The 22,183-nt window shown below is 38.7% G+C and overlaps 2 protein-coding genes across 6 annotated transcripts in view; both read right to left on the bottom strand.

Moving 5' to 3' along the window:
• Positions 1-486: 486 nt before the first annotated feature.
• The window catches only part of LOC134539841 (protein MTO1 homolog, mitochondrial), a 43,339-nt gene continuing 21,642 nt past the window's right edge, over positions 487-22,183 (bottom strand). For all 3 annotated transcript variants that reach the window (XM_063382143.1, XM_063382144.1, XM_063382145.1), the window contains exons 7-13: positions 15,318-15,478; positions 11,490-11,653; positions 10,763-10,934; positions 9,274-9,436; positions 7,219-7,440; positions 4,305-4,365; positions 487-1,610 (exon numbers count right to left, since the gene is read on the bottom strand). In XM_063382143.1, the coding sequence (XP_063238213.1) occupies positions 1,509-1,610; positions 4,305-4,365; positions 7,219-7,440; positions 9,274-9,436; positions 10,763-10,934; positions 11,490-11,653; positions 15,318-15,478 (1,045 nt within the window). In that variant the 3' untranslated portion in view covers positions 487-1,508. The remainder of the gene's footprint in view (positions 1,611-4,304; positions 4,366-7,218; positions 7,441-9,273; positions 9,437-10,762; positions 10,935-11,489; positions 11,654-15,317; positions 15,479-22,183) is intronic.
• LOC134539842 (uncharacterized) lies at positions 16,161-21,551 on the bottom strand. Of its 3 annotated transcripts, XM_063382146.1 has the most exons (3): positions 21,408-21,551; positions 19,727-20,486; positions 16,161-16,867 (listed from the first exon to the last, which is right to left on the bottom strand). In XM_063382146.1, the coding sequence occupies exons 2-3, from the start codon at positions 20,406-20,408 to the stop codon at positions 16,356-16,358; spliced, it is 1,194 nt and encodes a 397-aa protein (XP_063238216.1). In that variant the 5' UTR covers positions 20,409-20,486; positions 21,408-21,551; the 3' UTR covers positions 16,161-16,355. The 3 variants fall into 3 exon arrangements, with proteins under 3 accessions (XP_063238216.1, XP_063238218.1, XP_063238217.1); XM_063382148.1 differs by lacking the exon at positions 16,161-16,867 and having other exon boundaries at positions 19,212-20,486; positions 21,400-21,551; XM_063382147.1 differs by lacking the exon at positions 16,161-16,867 and having other exon boundaries at positions 19,212-20,486.

Genomic DNA, 22,183 nt, shown 5'->3' with positions numbered 1-22,183 from the left:
TGCGAGCACACACCAGTGCAAAGGCACCAGGGCGCACATTGCACCAGTGCGCACATTGCACCAGTGCGCACATTGCACCAGTGCGCACATTGCACCAGTGTGCACATTGCACCAGTGCGTGCATTGCACCAGTGCATGCATACACCAGTGTGCGCATGCACCAGTGTGCATGCAAGCAAGCCCCAGTCAAATTCATCAGTGCACATGTACTAATTGTACATACATATATGCATACTTATTCATATGCGTATGCATATGCGCAGTTATATGTGGTCACAAATGTGTGTGTATGAACACAAGTTTTGCACTAACCACGTGCACACATGATATCACGCAAATACATGAATGCAGTCTGGTGCTGTTTAAATCTTCTCCATACATTAAAAGTAAATTTCGGAAAGGTATTAAAAAAAATATTTTTACTTGTAGGATTCATTTACAAAATATTTTAATGAAAATAGTGTAAAATTAATGAAGACAAATAGATTAACTGTTAAATTTGGATTTTTTTTCCCCACAAGTACTACATACATACATACATACATTTTTAATGCAATAAAATATGCCATTTGGTTTTTACACTTAAAAATTCTTTTTTTAAATGGAAATATTTTACAGTTGTTTTAACAAAACAATTTTCAAACTTAAATTTAACTGTTTTAACAAATTGAAATGCAGTGTTTCTTTTCTTGAAAATTAATGAATATTTCTTCAATGTGTGTTTCCCTTTAAATTTTACTGTTATTTACATATTTTGCATTAATATTTTCTTGTATTCCTGTGTAATGTGAAGGAAAAAAAACATTCGCACTGTCTTTTAAATTTGATTTGAAAAATATTTCATATTCTTGAGAAATTTGATATTTGATTTAAACTAAAATGCAGGTATTACAGAAGCCTACATAGATAGTAAATGAACATATAAACAAATGCACAAAGTCCATGCAATAAATACAATGTTGTTTTAAAAAAATTTCAAATTTACCTTAGTAAGTTTTTAGAAAGTTTTTTTCCAGAAATTAAGATTTAGCATAGGTCATGTTTTGTTTACAGTTGCTTAATCAGAGTTTGCACACACTATTACGTGAAAAATGTACTTTTACCACTAACTGTAAAATAAACGCCTCCCGAAACTAACTTAAGTGAAGAATGGCTTTTTTTTTCAGCCCTAAGTCTCTCACTAATTCCAAAACCAAATAAGTGCTTATTTACACTGCAACTGTGTCTATGAAATAGTTTTCATGCATGCTGTCACAGTTTTTTTTTTAATCCCACAGCAAACAGCAACAAAAATATTACGTTACATGTTGAATACTGTTGAACCATAAAGTTACATCAAGCAGGGAAGAAAAAAAAAACCTTCACAGAACTCTTGTCTTTCAAAAGATTTTTGACACAGAATTTTACAAAGTGAAAAGTAATTTAATTGCTACATAGAGTTATAAACAACATATAGTATTTAATCACCGTTTGACATCCAACGAAGGCAACAGCACGTCAGAGACATTTCAAAATCCAGAAGCGGCTGCTGCTTGGTGGCTCTTCACGTGTCGCAACAGCCTCAGAACGGAGGACGGAGTGACTCCAGCTATGCGACTCGCTGCTGCAATCTGCGGGCAATCGTGTGCAACTTACTACCAGAACGGTTGCGCAACCTCAGACTAACTTCCTGCATTCTGTTTTCCCTGCTTATTAATTAATACACAATAATTATGAACATACTACAATTCCTGAAAAGAAAGCAGCTTTGTCACTGAGCAGGACTGAGATTTCAACCTTTGACAATTACAGTTACAATTCATTATTATCTTTACCAAAAATTTAGCTGTAGGTTAATTCAAAATTTAAGGGTCTCATAGCACAATTATATCAATTACCGTACTTTTATTGTCTACGCCAAGCAAGGGCGTATCTATGGGAAATGGGGGGGGGGGGGGGGGGGGGGATCTTGCCCCCCTTATTTACCCCACCTGTTTCTGAAGTAGAAAAAAAAATTCAGCAATGAGCCCTAGTTTGAGACAATTTGTAACTAATCCTCAGAAACTACATGTAAAATCTCATGAATACAAATCTGAAAGGACAATAATTTTGACATACTATAGTAACCATGTTTGTTTTAACCATTCTATTAAAAAAAATTTTGATTAACAAATTTAAAAAATATTCAAATAAAGTTATATTTTTTTCTTTGCAATACCTAGAATGTGTTCTAAGAAAAGTGTTCCTAATTTTAATACAGTTTGAAATAAAATGTATTTTTGAAGATATTACATAAATGCAATTTTAGGTTAGGTACACCTCTAAAAAAAAATGTGTTCTGTAATACCTATAGGGATATATAGTCTACCTGCCTAATGAGATTAGTATTACTTTATTAGCTGTTTTCACCATTCTATACTGAACTAACGATATGGCATCAGTGTTTGTTTAGTTGAAACTTCACGCTGTTATTTTTAATCATTCTGCGATATTTTATAAAACATTCATACATACATGACATTGTTTACCACTGGTACAAACACAAATTTTTATTACAAAGTAACCATATTTTGTTTTAAGCATACTGCTTAGCAATGCATATCGTATATCACTTTTGGGGGACTGTAAGAACACTTTGTATTAATGATAGTATTAGCAAAGAATTTATTATTAAGATTTTACTATTCCTTTTTTTTAATAATAAAATGTTTCCTTTTGTGATTGATTATTATGTATCACACCTTCCCCATGAAAGAGGCTGATTTCTTAAAAAACAATCCCCCACTCCCTTTTTTTCTTTTCTGACTTTTTCCAAAAAATTACATACACACAAAAAAAAATACAAAAAAAAATTCTTAAGTCAGTACTCTGCCAAATGCCAAAGCTGTGCTTCAGGTCATTGTGTTATATTTCAGAGAAAGAAAAAAAAGGGTGAGTTTCAGTATTTTCCAGTGATATGTAAAATATACCCTCGGTTATGAGCAATATTTTAAAAGGATTATTTATTATTTAACATGACATTAAAAGGAATGGACCTCAAAACTTTAAAATGACATCAATTACAGAATTAATTTACTCATACTTAATTTATACAAATAAATTCCAAGAATGAATTCAAATTGCAAACTATGTATTGACACAACACATATTTTAATACAACACTTATAAAATTATTGAATTTATATTACATGTTATACATGATTATTTCTCAATGTATTTATAACTTATTATAAAAGCCACATGGCAATGTGTCGTGTTGTTCAAGACTACTGTTGGTGGAACGAACGGTAAACAGCTGTCTCTTCTTTTTCTCTCTTTTTTTTTCAAACGCCATGGAAAACAAAAGTTTGCGCTTTCTGACACGCTAACACACAAGCACCAACTGTAGGCCGCACCAACTTCCTGTTACCGATTTCCCTCGCACTTAAGGGGCCCGCCTCATCAGGGGTGTATGTGTGTTAGTGAGGCGGGATGATAAGTGCGACGCTCGCTGATGCTTCTAGCGCGGTATAGCCTCTAAGTGCTTACTACCAGAACGGTTGCGCAACCTAAGACTAACTTCTGCATTCTGTTTTCCCTGCTTATTAATTAATACACAATAATTATGAACATACTACAATTCCTGAAAAGAAAGCAGCTTTGTCACTGAGCAGGACTGAGATTTCAACCTTTGACAATTACAGTTACAATTCATTATTATCTTTACCACCATAACATTATATGGCGGAGAAATTAAGGTAAAGGTGTAATGCAAGTCCCTTAAGTGCTTTCAAGAATCTGTACTGGTTGTTTTACGCCTAAAAATTACACTGAAAACATGCGTTTTAGCCATTTTGACTCTTCTAAAAATACAGTTTAAAAACTTAATCCGAAATCAAAAGTACTTTTCGGGCCTCAGCAAACTCTTAAATGCTTTTCGTAAGCAGACCCTACTCGGATATCTTGAGTAGTTTTGAAATCGCGTTGTTTTTCCTGAAGCTCTGCACACCGTATGTGTGCCCGGGTAGGCGGGCCCCTTAAGAAATTACTCCCACAAAATGCTGTATACACGAGAGTTAAGATGTTGAACATCAGAAAGTACAGATTTGGCATTTGAACATTTCTTGCAGATTTGTGGATGAAGGGGGTGAGGGGTGGGAGATGAAAACCTCTTTGCCTGCTGTTTGCTTTCAAATTAATTCCCTGTGTTGGTGAGAATGATAGTTTTTTTTTTTTTTTTTTTAAAAGGGAAGGAGGGGATATATTTCCCTGTCTACTGCCCCCTGGTTGATGCTCATGGTAGCCTTCCTTGGCGTAATACTACTACTTGAAGAAAACTGACTTACCGTCTGAGGTCTGGCTGCACTCAGCTTATCCCTCTCCTCAAAAGACAAGCAAAGAGAGTCCCTGAAACAAAAAACACACCATGGTCACATTTTACAGTCAATAATCAAACAAAAAAACACCATGGTCACAACTTACAGTCAATAATCAAACAAAAAACTAGTGATGGCCCGATATCCAAAAACCCGATACCGATACCGATTCCGATATTCCGATATTCTGATAATAGGCCTATCTCATTTCTAACACTGATTCTATAAAATTGTGGTTCTGGAGTATTGTTAGAGACAATAATGAAAAATGTTAAATATTAATAAAACACATATATGTGAATGTATATTATTTTTATTAATTGTAAAATATAGTAAATTCACATTAAATGAAAGCTAATAATGAATTTATCATAATGGCCTACAAATAAGCTCTCTAAATTCAAGGTCTTAAAAATTTAAATTGTTTTTCAAGGCCAGATAAAGCAATATTCTGGTGTAGGTATTAACTACAGTATGCAAAAAACATATTGTAACTACAAGGAAACAAATTTTAGATTTTTGTGGAGAAATGTTGAGAAATATTGTAGCTGTCCGGTATTAGTCTCTAGTGTACTTGCTTATAATGTATGAATTACAAGCCACTGCATGTACTGAGTCCAGTGTCTCAACTGTAATCTACGAAAAATACCGTCCGAAAAACGGGAAGCCCACAACTCACGTAGTTTCGGTTCCCTGCAAGAATTTCCAAAGTTTATTAACGCCACTTCAGCCGCTAAATCAGAAGTTCAAGCATGTTGTGACTGACCTAACCTAACCTAACACTTCGATTTTTTTTAATTTCAATTTTTGAGAGAAATCCGAAGTTGCACGAACGTGGTAGGGAACCTAAACTACGTGAGTTGTAGGCTACCGCCGAAAAACATCAAACTTTTGTACCCTTTGTAAAATTTCATCACTGTAAACGACATGCTAGAAAGGAAGGTCTTCAAGTAGTAAATTTTGGGACCATTGTTCAAGTGTATCACTCCATTTATTGGTGCGAAAACACGTTAAAAATACGTGAAAAGTAATTTCAATACAACTTTGAAACGTACTGCAGAGTATATAAAACCACACATCTTTATTTATGTTGTTTTCAATGCACTCAATATAGCCAACATAATACCTTTGCTGCAACTTGCCCTACGTAAACACGTTTCATATTTTAGCTTTTGTAAAAACTTACGTAATGTTTTTGTATAGAACAGCAGTTGGCGACCATGAAACGACACGGAAAGAAAATGTCTGTTATATCAAGCAGCAACTTTATTCTTCTTCATGTTTACTTACGGCTACACCCCTTATTAAATTAAATATCGTAATTATTTTCGTTTATGATTTCAATTTATGTACACATAGTGAACTTCGAAAATTCATCAAGCGAAAACATTTTGCGAATATCTGAAACGAATAAATATGCACTAATGACTGGGATTTGTGTACACATGGAAGAATTGTACTGTCGCGTCGGGATGCATTGCAGTATCAGAAAGAATAAATAGGCTCGAAATCTTGAAATTGTTTCTGTGGAAAATATGCTTGGAATTACTAGGTAATATGGCGACGTGAAGAAAGATAAATTACGCCCGCGGAAAATAAGCTTGGAATTACGGTTAAGGTTATGTGAGAAGTATTATTGGCGAGAGCAAACATCGGTTATCAAAATATCGCAAGTATTTACCGATGTCCGATATTGAAAAATGTGCCGATATTACCGATCTCCGATATCGGATATCGAATATCGGGCCATCACTACAAAAAACACACCATGGTAACATCTTACAATCCATGATCAATATCATTGGAAACAGGAGTTAATGATGTTCAATAACTATGATGAAATTTGAAATTACTGATCAAGTATCATTTGAGACAAGATTTTATGGTGAATTGCGAGATAAAACCAAAATAAATCCGAAGAATGATTTAATACACCATATCAACAATAAAATCCAAGTAACACTGACATGCAAGTTCTCCACTGTTCTTAGCATAAAAGTTTGTAACAAAATAATAAGGACCAAGTGGATAGTGAAATTAATCATGTTCCACAATTAATAACAAAATCCTTATTTGTTTTTACGTAACAGATATTTGATTTTTATTTAAATACTAAATGTATAGATGAATTTTTTTAGTATTTACTTCACAAACTTCAAAAATATATATATATTTAAAAAAATAAATCCTAAAAATCTTTATTTGTAATATAAGTCCTGCGACATTGTCACTCAATGTACACAGAAGTACAAACCAACGCTCTAGAGGAAATGAGGGATGCACCATGCAGCGTCGGGCTAACATGTAGCCAGAGCAGGCAGTTTCACAAGACCCATCTCCACGCTGGTAACTCAACCAAAGGGGGCAGTAATAAAGAATTGTGCCCAGTCCTTACATTATAAGTATGCCATGCTGTAACATTTATGTGAAGGAAAGAAGAAAAAAAAACCTGTGGTGTACGACTTAAAAATTTTAACACCTAAAAAAAAAAACTTTTAACACAAAAGAACATCAACCACAGACTTTCTTTGTTAATGTTTTCGTGCTGAATTTAAGTTTTTGTGGTAATGGTGACGTGTTGATTCAAAACCTCTTTGGATTCAGGGTTCCTCACTGGCCCAGAGTCTCACAGATGAACTGCTGGGCCAACAGCAGAATCCTCAGGGTGCAACGGTGCGAGGGGTTCTGGGTTCGGGTCCCGGGTAAGGCATGGTGGGTGTTAATTTTACATTAAGAGGTTTGATTGCTTCGATCCGATAGAGATTCGACTTGATTCCCTAATGGCAGTGGGCGAAAAAAAAACTCAGGGTGCGCATACAGAGTCCAGCAAGGGGAGACAGGCCTCCTTGAGGGCAGAGCCTCGGAGGTTCCAGGGCACACTCACGCGGCGTAGTCGATGGTGTCCGGGATGGCGAGGGCCTCGTCGCGCCGCACCTCCGCCACCTCCTGCCGCTGGTCGGCGACCGCCGCGGCGTACAGGGCCTCCACCTTGAGCCGGTGGCAGAGCGCGGGGCGGCGCGCCAAGTGGCCGAACTCGCGGGGCAGCGCCGCCGCCAGCCCCTCGGCCGTCACCGCGTCCCCGGGCAGCGACAGGCACTCCAAGGCGCTGCAAACAGGCGGTCGAACCCGCCCTTAAACAGGGTTGCCAACTCTCTTACTTCTGCCAAATTCCCCGAGTTTCCACTGTTTTCCCTGTTCCATGAAATTTTTTTTTCCCTCCTGCATCATTGGTCTATCTGGAGAAATAACATTTATACTAGAATTATAATTTACTATCAAGAAACAATTGTACAAAAGTACATATCATGCAAATTTTACTAAAAAACTACGTAACCAACACTACGTAACCAATACTGCCAGACTGATAAAGATAAATAACTTGAAGTACATAATACATTATCGATTCACAACTTTGATCACACTAACGACTACAGATATTTGATTCCCGTAGAATCAATACACAGTTGTTTGTATCACTTATGTTTAATTAATGTTAGAAAAAAATTAGATACGGACTACAAACAGCAATTGAATTTATGGTTAAAACACATTCAGGTTCAAGATATAAGATAGTGCATATTATGAAAAATTACTGAAATTTTACTGTTGAGAATTTCCTTGTTTTTTCCAGGTTCACAAGTAATTTTTTTTCAATTCCCTGAGATTTTCGCTTTTTTTTCCCCTTCAGATTTTCCCTGCCTGCAAGAACCACTTAAAAATTAATAAATTATTTTAATGTTTATTTAGGCTTAATGAAAGTGTCTACAAATATTTGGTCAACTAATTTAAGGACTTTATCAAGACCTTTTATTAATATTTTCATACCATTTCATGTGGCCCATACTGAATACCACTCAAGACACATGACAGCTTGACAGCATCACATAAATACCTGTCAGCTACAAGGTTTTCTTCTTTCATGTTGTCTATAAGACAAATACAGAAAATCTTCCCTCAACACTAGCATTACCACACATGTAACCAAACATTAAAATCAGGTTCATTCTGCCACTGGTCCTGAAAGGAAGACTTTCCTGTGTGATATGGTTTGGCCATTTTTAAATACTAGTCTCAGTTGAAAAAAATTCACCAATACTGGATGTAAATTTGTAATAACATGTCAGTAATAAAATTTATTTAACAAACAAACTACATTAACTTCACTCGTCACAACATGAAAATGAATGTCATCTGCAATAAAAAAAATTGAGGTTAAGTTACAACCTCTAATAATTTTTTACATACTTGACATGTCCATTTGTTACTTCAACAGTTATATGATTATGATGTAGAGCGGTAAATAGTTACGTTATAACAACATTAAATTAATTAAACTTGTTGATATATCGTAACAAAATACCAAATCACGTAACTTTCCGCTGAAATATACACTGCAGAAACAATGATATTGGTATATCAGATAAAGTGTTGCCAACTATTGACACAATACAGTTTACAACTTAAACAAGCATTAGCCATTATAAAGCCAACATTAGCTAAAAAATATTAAGTATGAAAATTTAATAAACAGGAATCAGAAATCGCCAATGATAAAAATATTAAAAGGCAATTTGTATGTTGTAGTGTATGGGTGTACAAGTACAGTGTTTAGTTTTTATGTATCCTCAAATGCAAACTTTTTATGCCCTTTGTAAAATATTATTTTACCATTAAAGTACAGCTAAAAAAACTTTGAAGTTAAAAAGTAGGTACAGAACTGTGTAGTATTTTCCGTCATGTATCGTACATTTTGTCTTCATGCTCTTGGCTTATTTTTTTTTTGTTATTTGGTATGTTTGTATAAAACGGTTGCTAAAAATTTGTTTGTGAGAAAGGGTAGTGCTGAAATTTTTCCGATAAGCCGCAGGGAAATTATTCCAAAAAAATACTTTTCTGTAAAACTACATGACGTCTCTACTCGCAGACGCCTGACAGATACCTCTTGTGCGCGGTGGACTTGGCTTGCTGCAGCTGCAGCAGGCTGCGCCAGTGCACCGCGGACTTTCTCACGGACTTGAGCAGCTCCAGGCCTTGCTCCAAGTCCTGCTGCATGCGGCGGGCGCGGTGGAACCTCTCGCTGCTCACGCACCCGGCCCTGAAGCCTGCCCGACAAAACACGACCCGCGCGTCACCCCCCCCCTGTGTGCGTGACGCGAGAAGAAGCTGCAATATCGAAGCAGTGGTGGAGCGCAAGGAAAATGGACAAATCATCACAGGGGCGGCTCCAGGAAGACTTTTTGGGAGGGGCCATCGTACCAAAGGCACCCATTTCCCACACTGTCACTTGCAAGCAACACACGATATATCTTCACGAACACTGAACACTAGGCTCCTGTGCGAGTACCAGTTTTTTGATGCCAATTTCTAAAATATTTGCGAAGTCAAATTGAATTGCAAATACAGTAGAACCCCGATTATCAGCGACTCGATCATACGATTCGCGGATTAAACGCGATTTATGTTCATCAAGTCCAATTTTTTAGTTACATATAACCAGTGATTCAATATGTATGTAAAAGTTAAAATACTTTGAAAAATGTATGTTGGTCAAAGTACTTTGACTCAGTCATGTTTATATACACAGAAAGTTTAAAAAATACTAGTACATTCATACGTATGTACATACTATTTTTGTGTTCCATGTTACGTGAATAGATTATACACAGGTACGCGATTCCATGTCCGCATGACCGGACTGTACACTCCCGCGCGCAGCACGGCGCCGTGCCTCAGAGATTACCCGGCGCATGGAGACAGTCCATTAGTGTACATTGTTGAAGCGTGAAGGTGGTGATAATTTTATGTATTGTAACAGTGATCTGCATTCCGACGGATTATACCGTAGTGTTGTGCGGAAGTGTTGTGCGTAACATTTCATCATGTCATCAAATGAACAGAAAAGAAAGCGAGTGGTACTGTCAATCGACAGCAAAACAAAAATTATATAAAGATTTCAGAGTGGAGAAACGATTGCAAAACATTCGACTGAATTTGATGTTGGTAACACAACAGTGCACGACATCATAAAAAATCGCGAAAAAAATCCTTCAGTTTTCTTCACAGGCTCACACTGAAGTATGTGTATTGCAAAACATTCGACTGAATTTGATGTCGGTAACACAACAGTGCACGACATCATAAAAAATCGCGAAAAAAATCCTTCAGTTTTCTTCACAGGCTCACACTGAAGTATGTGTGTTGCAACTAGTGCTCGGCACGCAAGATAAATTCAGGCTATCACTTGCTGACGCGGCGCAGTGATACAACAGTGTTTGTTTATTTCAAAACTCAGCTAAGAGTGAACGGAGAATAGATTAACGACCCATCACGGTTCCCGAGATTAGGGTCGTTATAAGATTTCCGACCCATCTGCAACCCTATGTCATAATAGGCCGTTTTTGCACTAAGTCCACGTTCAGCAACCTCACCCTTCTCTGTGAGGCGCAAGTCGGCGTTGTCCGGCCTCAGGGACAAGCGGAACTCCGCCCGGCTGGTGAACATGCGGTACGGCTCGCTGGTCCCCTGCGTCGTCAGGTCGTCTACCAGCACCCCGATGTAGCCCTCCGTGCGGTCGATCGTGAACCTGGGCCTGTTCAGCACCTGCAGCGACAAACCCCCGAGTCTGCACAGCGGCGGTCCTATGGGTGCCATCATCGCTTCCCCTGTCCCCTCCACTCCGTGTCTATTGGCAGTACTAGGTACTACAGTTGCATTTATTCCACAAAAATTAATGCCAAATACATGAATGCCAATGACTTCACAAGTAAAAACTATTTCTACCAGCCAGTCTATGCAATAACTTCAGGAAATTCCACTAAATTATATATTGTGATTTTAAAAAAAAGCCAAAGTTAGAAAATTAAATGATAGATTTCGAATTATATTTCTCCCTCTTCAGGCCGCAACCATTCTTTAAGCATTTGCCACCCTACTTCAGCCAACCAGTGATACCAACGAGAAAAAAAATATGGGTGCGTGTACTTTGGTATGCGCGAGAGAAGTTATACTTCTTTGGCATCATTAAAAAATAGTTTTTAATTGCATGCAAATAATTCTCCATGGTAGCGTTTAACGTTTAACGCAACCTAGTTGGAAGTCGCATTAGAAGTATAACTTAAAAAATAAAAAATAAAAAAAAAAACTACACGCACAAACCTTTGAAGCGGCGTTGATGCCGGCAACGATTCCTTGCGCGGCCGCTTCCTCGTAGCCTGTGGTGCCGTTGATCTGCCCGGCGAAGAACAAGCCACAGACCCTCCGCGTCTCCAAGGAGGTGTTCAGCTCCCGGGGATCCACGTAGTCATATTCCACCCCGTAGCCTGCGACCACGGGTACATATACAGGGCCAACGCGTCCATATAGGCGAACTAGGCAACCGCCCAGGGCGCCAAGTAGCTGGGGGCGGCGCAGCACGACACATAACAGCTGATACAACATGTTTAACGATTATTGAAACTAGATGAAAATGGATTTTTGTAACAGTTTGGAATGTTTATATTGATATAAGTGATTATTTAAAGTCCGCGGTGACCTGTTTATGATTTGTAAAAAGTAAAAAAAGTAAAAAAAGTAAAAAAAAAAAAACACAAGCCTGGCTAGTGATGTGCAGATTCCAACATTTCAGTATCAGCGTCAGCCAAAATTCTCAACTTTCTGAATTTCAAACACAAGCATCTCCAAACGATACTTAAAAAAAAATGATACCCATGAAAAAGTACAATAATTTAATCTAGTCAGGTGTCACACACATTTTCTATTTACCTGTTTACAGTTCCATAGGCATCTTTCACTCCAACTTTACTATAATGTTGTGTTCGTAAATTAGTCAAAGGCATAATGTGTATTGTGCTGTGCATAAATTTTATGCGGTAAATACTTTCTGTTGTCGTATACATATTTAAAATCATTCTATTACGGTACTGACTTACATTACTTAAAACTATTACTCACTGTTTGCCCTGTTTACCACTCATGTTCTTCACCTCCAAGGTGACAGCTTGCCAGACTTCTGGCATGTACTACATAAACATGTTATTTTAGAGGACTTTATTCCGTACATGCTCTGTTTATGTCAGTTCACCTGAATCCTAAGTGAAAGAATACCGTAATCTCAACAACTAACTGAACTATGGTTTTGTGGCCACAGCTCAGTTTTCAGTCCAGTCCCTTCAGTTTTTCCTCCATTTGTGTCAGTTCCCCGGAAAGATGAGAGAAGGTTGTTAATTTTTTTTTGTTACTACTTTACAGTTACAATGTGGTTACTTTTACATTTGTTTAGTTCATAAGTGGCAGCTTTTTTAATCTCTTGATGGTTGTCAGTATTCTTCTAATTCCCACAGCTCAGGAAGGTAGTTAGTTGTGCATTTCCTTTAAACTGGAAGCAGGCTCTCCCTTCTCAATGCGACCATCCCTAAATGTTCCTTGCAACTAACGGACTTGAATGAACCGTCAGTCACGGGGCTCAGGCCGAATACCACAGGTTCTGCCGGAGAAAACTGGGCCGTTTCTTCAGTCAATTGTTCAGAAGTGATATCACACGTTGTAAACTGACGGATAAACTAAGCATGTATGGGGCTTTTTAGAAGACATTATCCCCGTAAGCCTAAAGTGTATTGGGGGACGGATAATAAACTAATACTAAGAACAGTCAATCCTGACGTAGGAAATGCACCCACGACCTCAGGGATAGAAGACAGTCACCATGATCCCCAGACAACTGAGGCTGGTTATCAAGGATATATTTTAGAGTGCTAGTAAATTGCGAAGTGTTGGTAGCAGTTTTATCTCCTACAAGATATTAAACATATTGTATGACTAAAAACCTAGAAAAACCCACCAAATTGCTGACAGAGATGAAATTCAAAATGAGCTAAATTGTTAAATTTTTAAAATGCTTCATATTATTTGGTGAATTTGCGTACAGCAGACAAAGAATATTATGGAAAAGATTAAATAAAAAAAAGTGCATCATTGATTCAAAGCTTATGACTGCCACTAGGAAATGATGAATTCCAAGTAGTATGTCACTGCCTTTAGTGACACTTGTAAGGCAAGATGTACCCTTGGATATGTGCAGTTTTTGTGTTAAGGTCTCTAGTGCATTTGATGTCAATAGACATTCAAGTCAACATAAAAAAAATTTACTATTATATCAAGTATAATGATCTGAACAGAACAGTGATAATGTTCAAGCTACTAAATTTATCAGAATGGAAAATAAAATTCTAACCAGAGACCATCTTGAATGAATGAATGAATGAATGAATGAATGAATTAGGGTTTTAACATCTCGTCAACATAGATGTCTTAGAGATGATGAGGTGTGATGATATAATAATGCAGCATTGATGACTTGGATGGATGGAAGAAACGAAATTACTCAGAGAAAAGCCAAATGCTAACTGTAACGTTTCCAAACTAAAAAAAATCAGTGCGAGGCAACCACTTCAATAATCCACTTGAACAATAAAACTAAAGAATAAAGTGCACAATAAAAGTTTCGCAATTATAACACACATGTTGATGAAAAACACTGCAAAGTATCTTACAGTTGTCCGACTCTCTACTTTATTCATTATCTTCCCTTCCCTTCTCCCTCTTCCATTGTCACCCCACTCCTGATCATTGCAATTTACTGCTAAGCTCTAATGAGTCATCGCTTCAACTTACCCCAGCAGCTGTAAATAAGTTTCACCCCGCTGGGAACCAAAACGGTTCTGCCTCGTTGGGACCACTCTGATACGACGCAAAGTCACTACAAAAACGCATCGCACAGGCAACGCTGTGGCATCAGTGACGACAGCGTCGTCAGCACGAAATAGGCACAGCGCTTCACATTCGCGTGGCCGGCCGCCATTGCGGAAGGGAAGAGAGAACTAGGATCTTGGCACCATACCACAGACCTGAGGTTTCAAATACAGCAACCACGCCCGGGAAAAGGCGCTATTTCGGGGAGTGGCCGACATGACAGAGCTCGGCTGCTACCACCTTATCAACAGGCCCGCTGCGGCCGCGACCCAGACGAACAGCGAAGGTGAGAGGCCTTACTAACAGATGTTATAGGGAGGTGGTTTAGGTTCTTCACATGAAATAGGCTGATAAGGTATTTAGGTACTTAATAGGGGTTTTGACTAATGATAGTTAGCTTAACAACTGTAGAAAACTGACTTGATGTAAGCTTTTGGACATACGCCATTTGCTAAGCACATGTATGTCTGTAGAAGAAAAATACAAAAACCCAAAAGACAAAAAAACACAAATTAAGCAAAAAAATTGCTGTTGTCAACAGGATATAAACACCACATAATATTCCATAACAGGAATATGGTCGACAAACAAAAAAAAAAAAACAAAAAAAAAATGGACTAACAAAACGGAAAAAACCCCCACAAATGATGACAGCACAAAAATATTGAACCCCCCAAAAAAAACTGCTGCACCCAGCCTAGATTCCCGTTAAGAAGAAGGCGTGTTAAGGGGCCCGCCTACCTGGGCACACATACGGTGAGAGCTTCAGGAAAAACAACGCGATTTCAAAACTACTCAAGATATCCGAGTGGGGCCTATTTACGAATAGCATTTAAGAGTTCGCTGAGGACCGAAAAGTACTTTTAATTTCGGATTAAGTTTTTAAACTGTATTTTTAGAAGCGTTAAAATGCCTAAAACGCGTGTTTCCACAGTAATTTTTAGGCATAAAACAATCAGTACAGATTCTTGAAAGAACTTAAGGGTCTTGCATAACACCTTTATCTTCATTTCTCGGCCATATAATGTTACGGTCACCGCTCAAATTTCACAGTTATCCTGTGCACGACGAGAAGACTGTGCGCCAGTCCAGAGGAGACACCGCGCTGGAAGCACCAGCGAGAGTCGCGCTTATCAACCCGCCTCACTAACACACATACACCCCTGACGAAGTGGGCCCCTTAAGGGGCGAGCCGAGGCGACCGGGCGAGGTACCACGCGTAACGAGTCAACTCACCCGGCCGCAGCAAGCGGGCGTTCCCCAGGCCGGGGATCCTCCTGACCAGCTGGAGCTGCAAGTCCTCGGGCAGCGTGCAGGACAGGCCGTTGGGGTAGATGACGTCGCTCGTCAGGCCCTCCGGCTCCAGCCAGATCTGGTGGCGGTGCTTGCTACCGAACCTGCGGGGGCGGCAACACCGAACAACTCCTCAGCGCATCATCCCAGGCAGAGCCATGGTCTCTAGTAATAGTTCAATGGGTCAGCATAGAAGAACAGAAGTTTTATGGACTGTTTTTCAGTGCATTGGAGTCCTCTGTGTATTTCCCCTATCACCCCCCCCCTCCGTCCTGCTGGCTGCCTCCCCTTTAAATTTTTGACTCAACAACAAGAGCTATACATATATATATATACATATACACACACACACACACATATATGTATAACTAATTTATATTGATAATTGGATTGTCACAGGATGTATGAGCATTACGTTTTTTTCTTATTCCTGTAATGTGTTTTCACCGACATGCGGTGTAGTTTGCACGAAAAGTGAAAAATGTTCGCATAGTGTAAGTGCTACTCAGTGTTAAGACGTCCTTTTGGATCACAATATCTTGAAATGCAACATTTAAGGATTTCAAACAGTCGAATGAAAATTATTTTTAACATTACGCAAAATCTCCTGCGAATTGGCTTAAAAAAAAAAACTTAGTATTTAACAAGCATAAAGGACATCACGGAAAGCATTATGAAACAAGTCAAACTTCAGTGACTGCTAAGGAATTTAATCAAGAAAATTTTACAATCCCACCTAAAATAGGAACACATCACTCTAAATTAAAAAATAAAATAAAAAAATAATTAATCACAAGCTCAGAATATAAATTTATTCCTTCACAGACACAAAATTTTGTAACAGACGAGAGTATATACAAAGAAGAAATAATAATAAAAAAAAGGGCAAACAGAGCATTATAGTCTTTAGTTTTGAATTTCAAATTCTTGACGGCCAACGTTCGGTCTTGTAGGTTGTGGGAATATTTCCGATGGCGGGAATCACTGCCCTGCTAGCTGGATGTTTCCGAGCCCCATCTTGTGGAGCAGGTCAATGCTGTCCTGTCTCTGGAGCTGAGGGTCCCGCTGGAGACAGCACGCCACGCGCTCCTCCCTCCGCGCGTGCCGCTTCTCCAGCTCGCGCAGGACCGTCCGCCTCTCGCCCTTCTCCAGCTCCAGCGCCTCGCAGTTGGCCGCGCAGCGGATCATGACCTCGAAGTTGGGGTCGCGCACCCCTCCCGGGTCCCGGAAGTTGGTGCGCTTGAGCCCCGTGAAGCGCAGCCCGAAGTGGCGCAGCAGCTCGACGGACTCCTCGTGGCCGAGGCAGGGGTCCGTGGCGAGGACGTAGCGGACCGTGCCGCGCCGCTCCGCCTGCAGACGCTTGAGGATCAGCAGGGCGGCGTCCACCTCCTTCTGCTCCAGCCTCGCGACGCTCCTCAGCACGAACCACCTGACGACGTCCGGGTCGTCCTCCCCTTCGCAGCCGCCCCCGCGCACGAGCAGCACGGCCATGGCTGGAACGGACGGTTTTCGATCGGTCTTGCGTGCTGAGTTGGTTATTTCTTTTTACTATCAACATCATCATCAACTTTCATGGTGAGAAGCCATAGGATGTTAAGTGAAATAAAATAAAAAATAGAGTTACGTGCGGTTGCAAGCAGTAAATGCATATGAAAAGTTGGAGGCACGTTTGCCATGTGCTGACACCCCAATAGCCTCAACTGAACTTGCCAAAGCTGATGTTTGTACATCAGCCGATAACGTACTCACCTACGCACACATCCCTTCCCCCCGTCGTTTAGCTAACTGTTGTTTACCGTGTTGAAGCAGATTTTGTGGCGTCATGCCTGACTTTTTTTTTGCCTGTGGCAACTTCATGCTAACTGAAATAAATTTACAGACATGCTATTCTAGACTAGGGCAGTAAAAATTAACATGCTAACTGAATTCACGCAATTTTGAAGACATGCCTAAGTGAGGGATTGGTGTATAGGCTTACCTAGTATAAAATAATCAATCCAATGGACTTAGCTCTGTATTCAAAAATGTGCAGCCTCTTGACCTGGTCTTAACATACCATGATAATTATTTACTTTTCTTGAACATCATTTTGATTTGTAAGTTTATTATGAAACTGATTTCTAAGTGTAATGCAACTGGCCTCAAAGGTCACACAAGTGGTAATAATTTAGAACACTTGTACAATTTATTACACTCATTATATCACACCTACTGAATATCTGTTGAAAATAATTGTGATATAATCACAAATGCAAGAGAGGTAACATCTTGAAACTTACAGAAATAGTCATTAATTAATAGTTAACACCAAGGAAATAAAATCACCAACATTCTATGTGAGGCTTAGGCTAAATAAATTAATGTATTGCGTGAGAGCCTCTGAACAAACCTTTCAACTAATGTGGGATAGAAATATTGGTTTCTTAACATCATAAATGAAAAGTCATAAGTATTCTGTAGTAAACAAAACTGAAGTGAGAGAAAGGCAAATATGTGGGGTAGGTACAACATGCACTTCAGAATGTAAAAGAAAAAAATTTTTTTTTTTATGAACTTTCAAAAATAATATACACAGAATTAAGTCATTTTAACATTTAGTACAGGAACCGATTGTTATCCCAATTCAGTTAAGATAAATATTTTCTATGCAAAACACAATATATAGTATATTTTACACAAAAAAAAAAGGTTAACACTGATTAATACTTACAAGAAAATGTTTTAATGCATAGTCAATTTTAAAACAGGTTACTTTAGCCCATTTCGCATTTATTTTTACCCAAAGAAAAACAAATCAAGACATAAAATATATTATTAAAATACTAATGTTTCATGGAGATTACTTCAATTCTAGTTCTACAAATAAAATTCACTTTCTCTATGAACCAAATACAAGATGTACTTTTTTTTTTGTACTAATAACAAGTCCCCTGTGGATTTTAAGATGCCTAAAAATGTTTTAAAAAAATATTTATCATTCAAAATTCTTTCCCTCACAAAAATGATAGTCTGAATAGCAAACAGTATTTATATGTGGAACCCTCTAATAATAAATAAACTTCCTGAAACAACATCCTTTTTAAGCCCAAATGGTACTTACATAATTCCTTTACTCTGGATAGTTCTATGAATGCTACTCCTGTTAAATAGCATCATTACATGAGAAAAAAAAAAAATTTGAAAATTTTTTTGTACTGTAATATGTAATTGTGAGAACTCAGTTCAAATCGAAAGGTATTGACCAGAACTTTAAATTACATGATAACAATTTAATTCTTCCTTTTCCCATAAATGTCCCTATTTTCCATAGACTAAGCTGATGGTGGAGGAAGGGAAGGGAAGGGAAGGGAAGGGAAGGGAAGGGAAGGGAGGGACCCCCCCCCCCCCCTAAAAAGACAAGAGGCCCTGGAGCCACCCCTGCCTGAATAGTTATGTTGCAATTCCTGGCATTCTCCAACTTTTCCTTATCATATTATCAACCCATAACCAGCATTTCTTACCAGGGATTTAAACTTGCCACATATTTGAGCATCATTTACCTCTAAAATCTACAATAACCACTTCTCTCCCCTCGATTGTAGAATAAACCAACCTCTACCGACTTCTTTTACTTCAAATCTTAACCTAACCAGTTAACTTCTATCTCTTTGTGGTTTTTAAGCACAAAGAGATAGCACGTTTAAATATTTTGTTCCAAAAAAATAAATTATAAAAAAATTTCTTCAAACAGACATACTTAAATTTAAAAATAATCTGATCATTTTCTAGTTCCTAGTTTCTGATTGCTATTAAACACACACAACAAACATTTACTACACTAAGAAAAGTACTATAAAATTTAACCTCTCGGTTTTTAATAACAACTTCAAAATTAAGTATACACATGTACTGTCCTAAAAATAATAAACTACTGTCATCTCATATGAATAAATAAAAGAAATAAAATAAGAATAGCAAACCTTACCTCTTCAGATTTAAGCTTTTCTTTAGCCAATATTGACTTCACAAACTATGTGTGTTGATTAATAATACTGTTTACACTAATTTGAGCTTTTTGTTAACTTAGAGCAAAAATTAAAATTTATAAAAACCTTTGCAACTTTTAATGATTACAATATTTGGTTGATATATTTTGTGGAATATTAAACAAAAAAAACATTAAGTTTCATATCACATTAACAAATGTTTTGTTTTGTGGAATTTAAGCTACCTTGATGCATTACTGAAATCACTGTTGAGAATGAGAACTAAATAAAATATTCTGTGCCTGCTTGAAAATCCATTGTAGATAACTCGGAAACATCACTGGAGGTCACTAAAATTACGGATAAGACAATCAACGCTACATTCACCAGCACTGCTGTTGAAGCACAGGAAGATGTTTCTGCAGAAGAGTCTGGTCAGTGCAGCATTCAACACTCGACAGCTTGGAAAGGTGGAGGTCAGCAGGGGAGGAACTTGGTGAGGCCCGCGTCGCGGAGGATCCCCAGGCTCTCCCGGTCGCGGAGGTGAGGGTCGAGCTTGAGCACCTCCTCGACTATCTCGGACAGCTGCGCGTGGGTCCTCTGCAGCCTCCCCAGCTCCGCGACCCGCTCCTGCTGCTCCAAGGACAGCAGCTCCCAGAAGGCGAAGCCCCGGACGAGCTCCCTCAGCCGCCGGGGGGAGACGGCGAGCGCGTCGCGGCCGAGGGGGCTCAGCAGGCAGGTCGTCTCGAAGCCGTGCTGCCGCAGCATCGTCAGGCTGCCCCCGTCCCGGAGCTCCGGGTCGTTCCGGAGCACGAAGCGGGCGACCCCGCGGCGCTCCGAGTGGAGCCGGCCGAGCCTGAGCAGCAGCGTGGCCCGGTCCTTCTCCTCGTTCTCCAGCATGTCCCACAGCACGTACGAGCCGATCAGCTCCGGGAGGATCCCGCGCCGCTCGTCTCCCGCTCCGGAGACGCACAGCTCCACGCACATCGTCCTGGGGCGAGAGGCGGGCTCCGTCCACGGGTGCGTGAGCGGCCACTCCATCAAGTCCGTCCCGAACTGAGGGATCCATACGGCTGCACGCGGGATGGGCATTGTGACCGAGTCGAGCTTCGCTGGAAGTTAAGATTAACGCTGTGGTGAGTTGTAACTGAAAACAAACCATCAAAAAAAAATTTGTAGCAGTGAGAATTTCAAGCTAGGTATACAGGGGAGATGAAATTGTAATAACGCCTCTGGTGGTATTTACAATCACAAAAATATGCTAGAGTGTAAACTTGCAATCACACTCATTTCGGTCTCAAGAAGGTCTAAGTAAAAACTATTATCTGTACTTGAGCACAACAAAGACAAAAGAGATTAAATCTTAAAACTTCCCCTTCTACTCTGCTGACAGTTTCCAATGTTGCCAAGTTACCATCACGCCACTTCCACCCCTATGTACAGTGACGTGTCTGGCTAACTGCCTGTGCTAGATGGAGGTTACCTACATTCACAAGCTGCAGTCCTTAAGAGTCAAATGTGTGTTACTGTCAGTTAGGGGTCAGAAGATCCGTGTTATCTGAAGAAAATGTGTGCACATCGCACAAACTTGCGGCAGGGCTGACAACGCACACAAGAGGAGAACGAAGTAAAGGGCACCCACAAACTACACCAAAGGAGGGGGGGGGGGGGGAGAGAGAGAGAGAGAGAGATGTGCCATTTCAACCCTGGAAATGAGAGATGGTGAAAAAGATATGAAATGAAGCAAAGAGAAGAAATGTTTGAATGTTCTTCCGGATCGTATGTAGATATTACCAATCATGTGCTTTCATAGTAGTTCTTTAGATGAAAATATCTGTCTGCCTGGGGACAAAGGATAAACTGAAGCCCTCATATTTATTAATGACTGCCTATCTACATAGTATATAAATTAGAGGTGACAATAGTTCAAAAAACCTTGACTACTGTATATGCTATATATATAAAGTAACAACAGATCTCACTATTTAAATTTTTAAATATACCATTATTTATGTATTGACCTATTATACAACATATGTTCTAAAGCAGTATTTACACACCTACTCACCCCGTCAAATAAACTGAAATACTTAATAATTTTGTATGTAGGAAATTTATAAGCAACTGACGAAAACAATAATAAAGTAAACAGAATACTGAAGAATACAACTACAACCTCTATGACTGAACAGCATATTCAAAGATTATGTGAAAGAAGTCATGAAAAAGAAAGGGACACATGAGTTTACCAAATGATTTTTTTGCTAACATTTATAAATAAACCTGTACTTACATCTGTGATTAATTTAGGATATTTTTATGAAGAAAATGAGTTGCTAACCTACATAGAGCATAATAATAAGTCTAGAACGGTATCTAATGAAGAACAAGAGGATCTTGTTTTAAATAAAAAGCTGTTAATCTATATACTATACATTTTGAGATTCCTACAAGATGCCACATGTATAAAAGAAAAATAATTCTAGATACATTGTCAATATAGTGCCAAAAGTGACAAAGTCAAAACGTAGCAAAATTGAATTAGTTAACTTTATTATATTTTTGTAAACAGTATTTGAGTTATTGAGACCTTGTCAGAGTAGCAACATTTAAATTTTTTATCTACTGATTGAAATACTACTGACTTGGGCATTTTATTGAGTTATACTTCTGCCCTTTATTAGGCAGATGGTAAAGTTAATCTAATTTTTTCTACTTTTTGACTTGGTTACTTTTGGCAGCATACCTAACGATATAAAAATTTCCTTTTAACCACAGGATTATTCAAGGGAAGTATTTTTTTTTTTGACTAATTCAATCAAAATTTCTAACCAAAGAAAATTT

Source organism: Bacillus rossius, chromosome 16 (genome assembly GCF_032445375.1).
Source record: "Bacillus rossius redtenbacheri isolate Brsri chromosome 16, Brsri_v3, whole genome shotgun sequence".
Taxonomy (NCBI): domain Eukaryota; kingdom Metazoa; phylum Arthropoda; class Insecta; order Phasmatodea; family Bacillidae; genus Bacillus; species Bacillus rossius.
This window is presented reverse-complemented; position numbering and strand designations above follow the sequence as displayed.

Excerpts from the sequence above, each read along its gene's own strand:
- LOC134539842 (XM_063382146.1), bottom strand. The coding sequence starts at position 20,408 with ATGGATCCCTCAGTTCGGGACGGACTTGATGGAGTGGCCGCTCACGCA. Across the intron at positions 16,868-19,726 it reads GTGCTTCAACAGCAGTGCTG|CCATGGCCGTGCTGCTCGTG; the intron begins GTGAATGTAGCG and ends CGTCCGTTCCAG.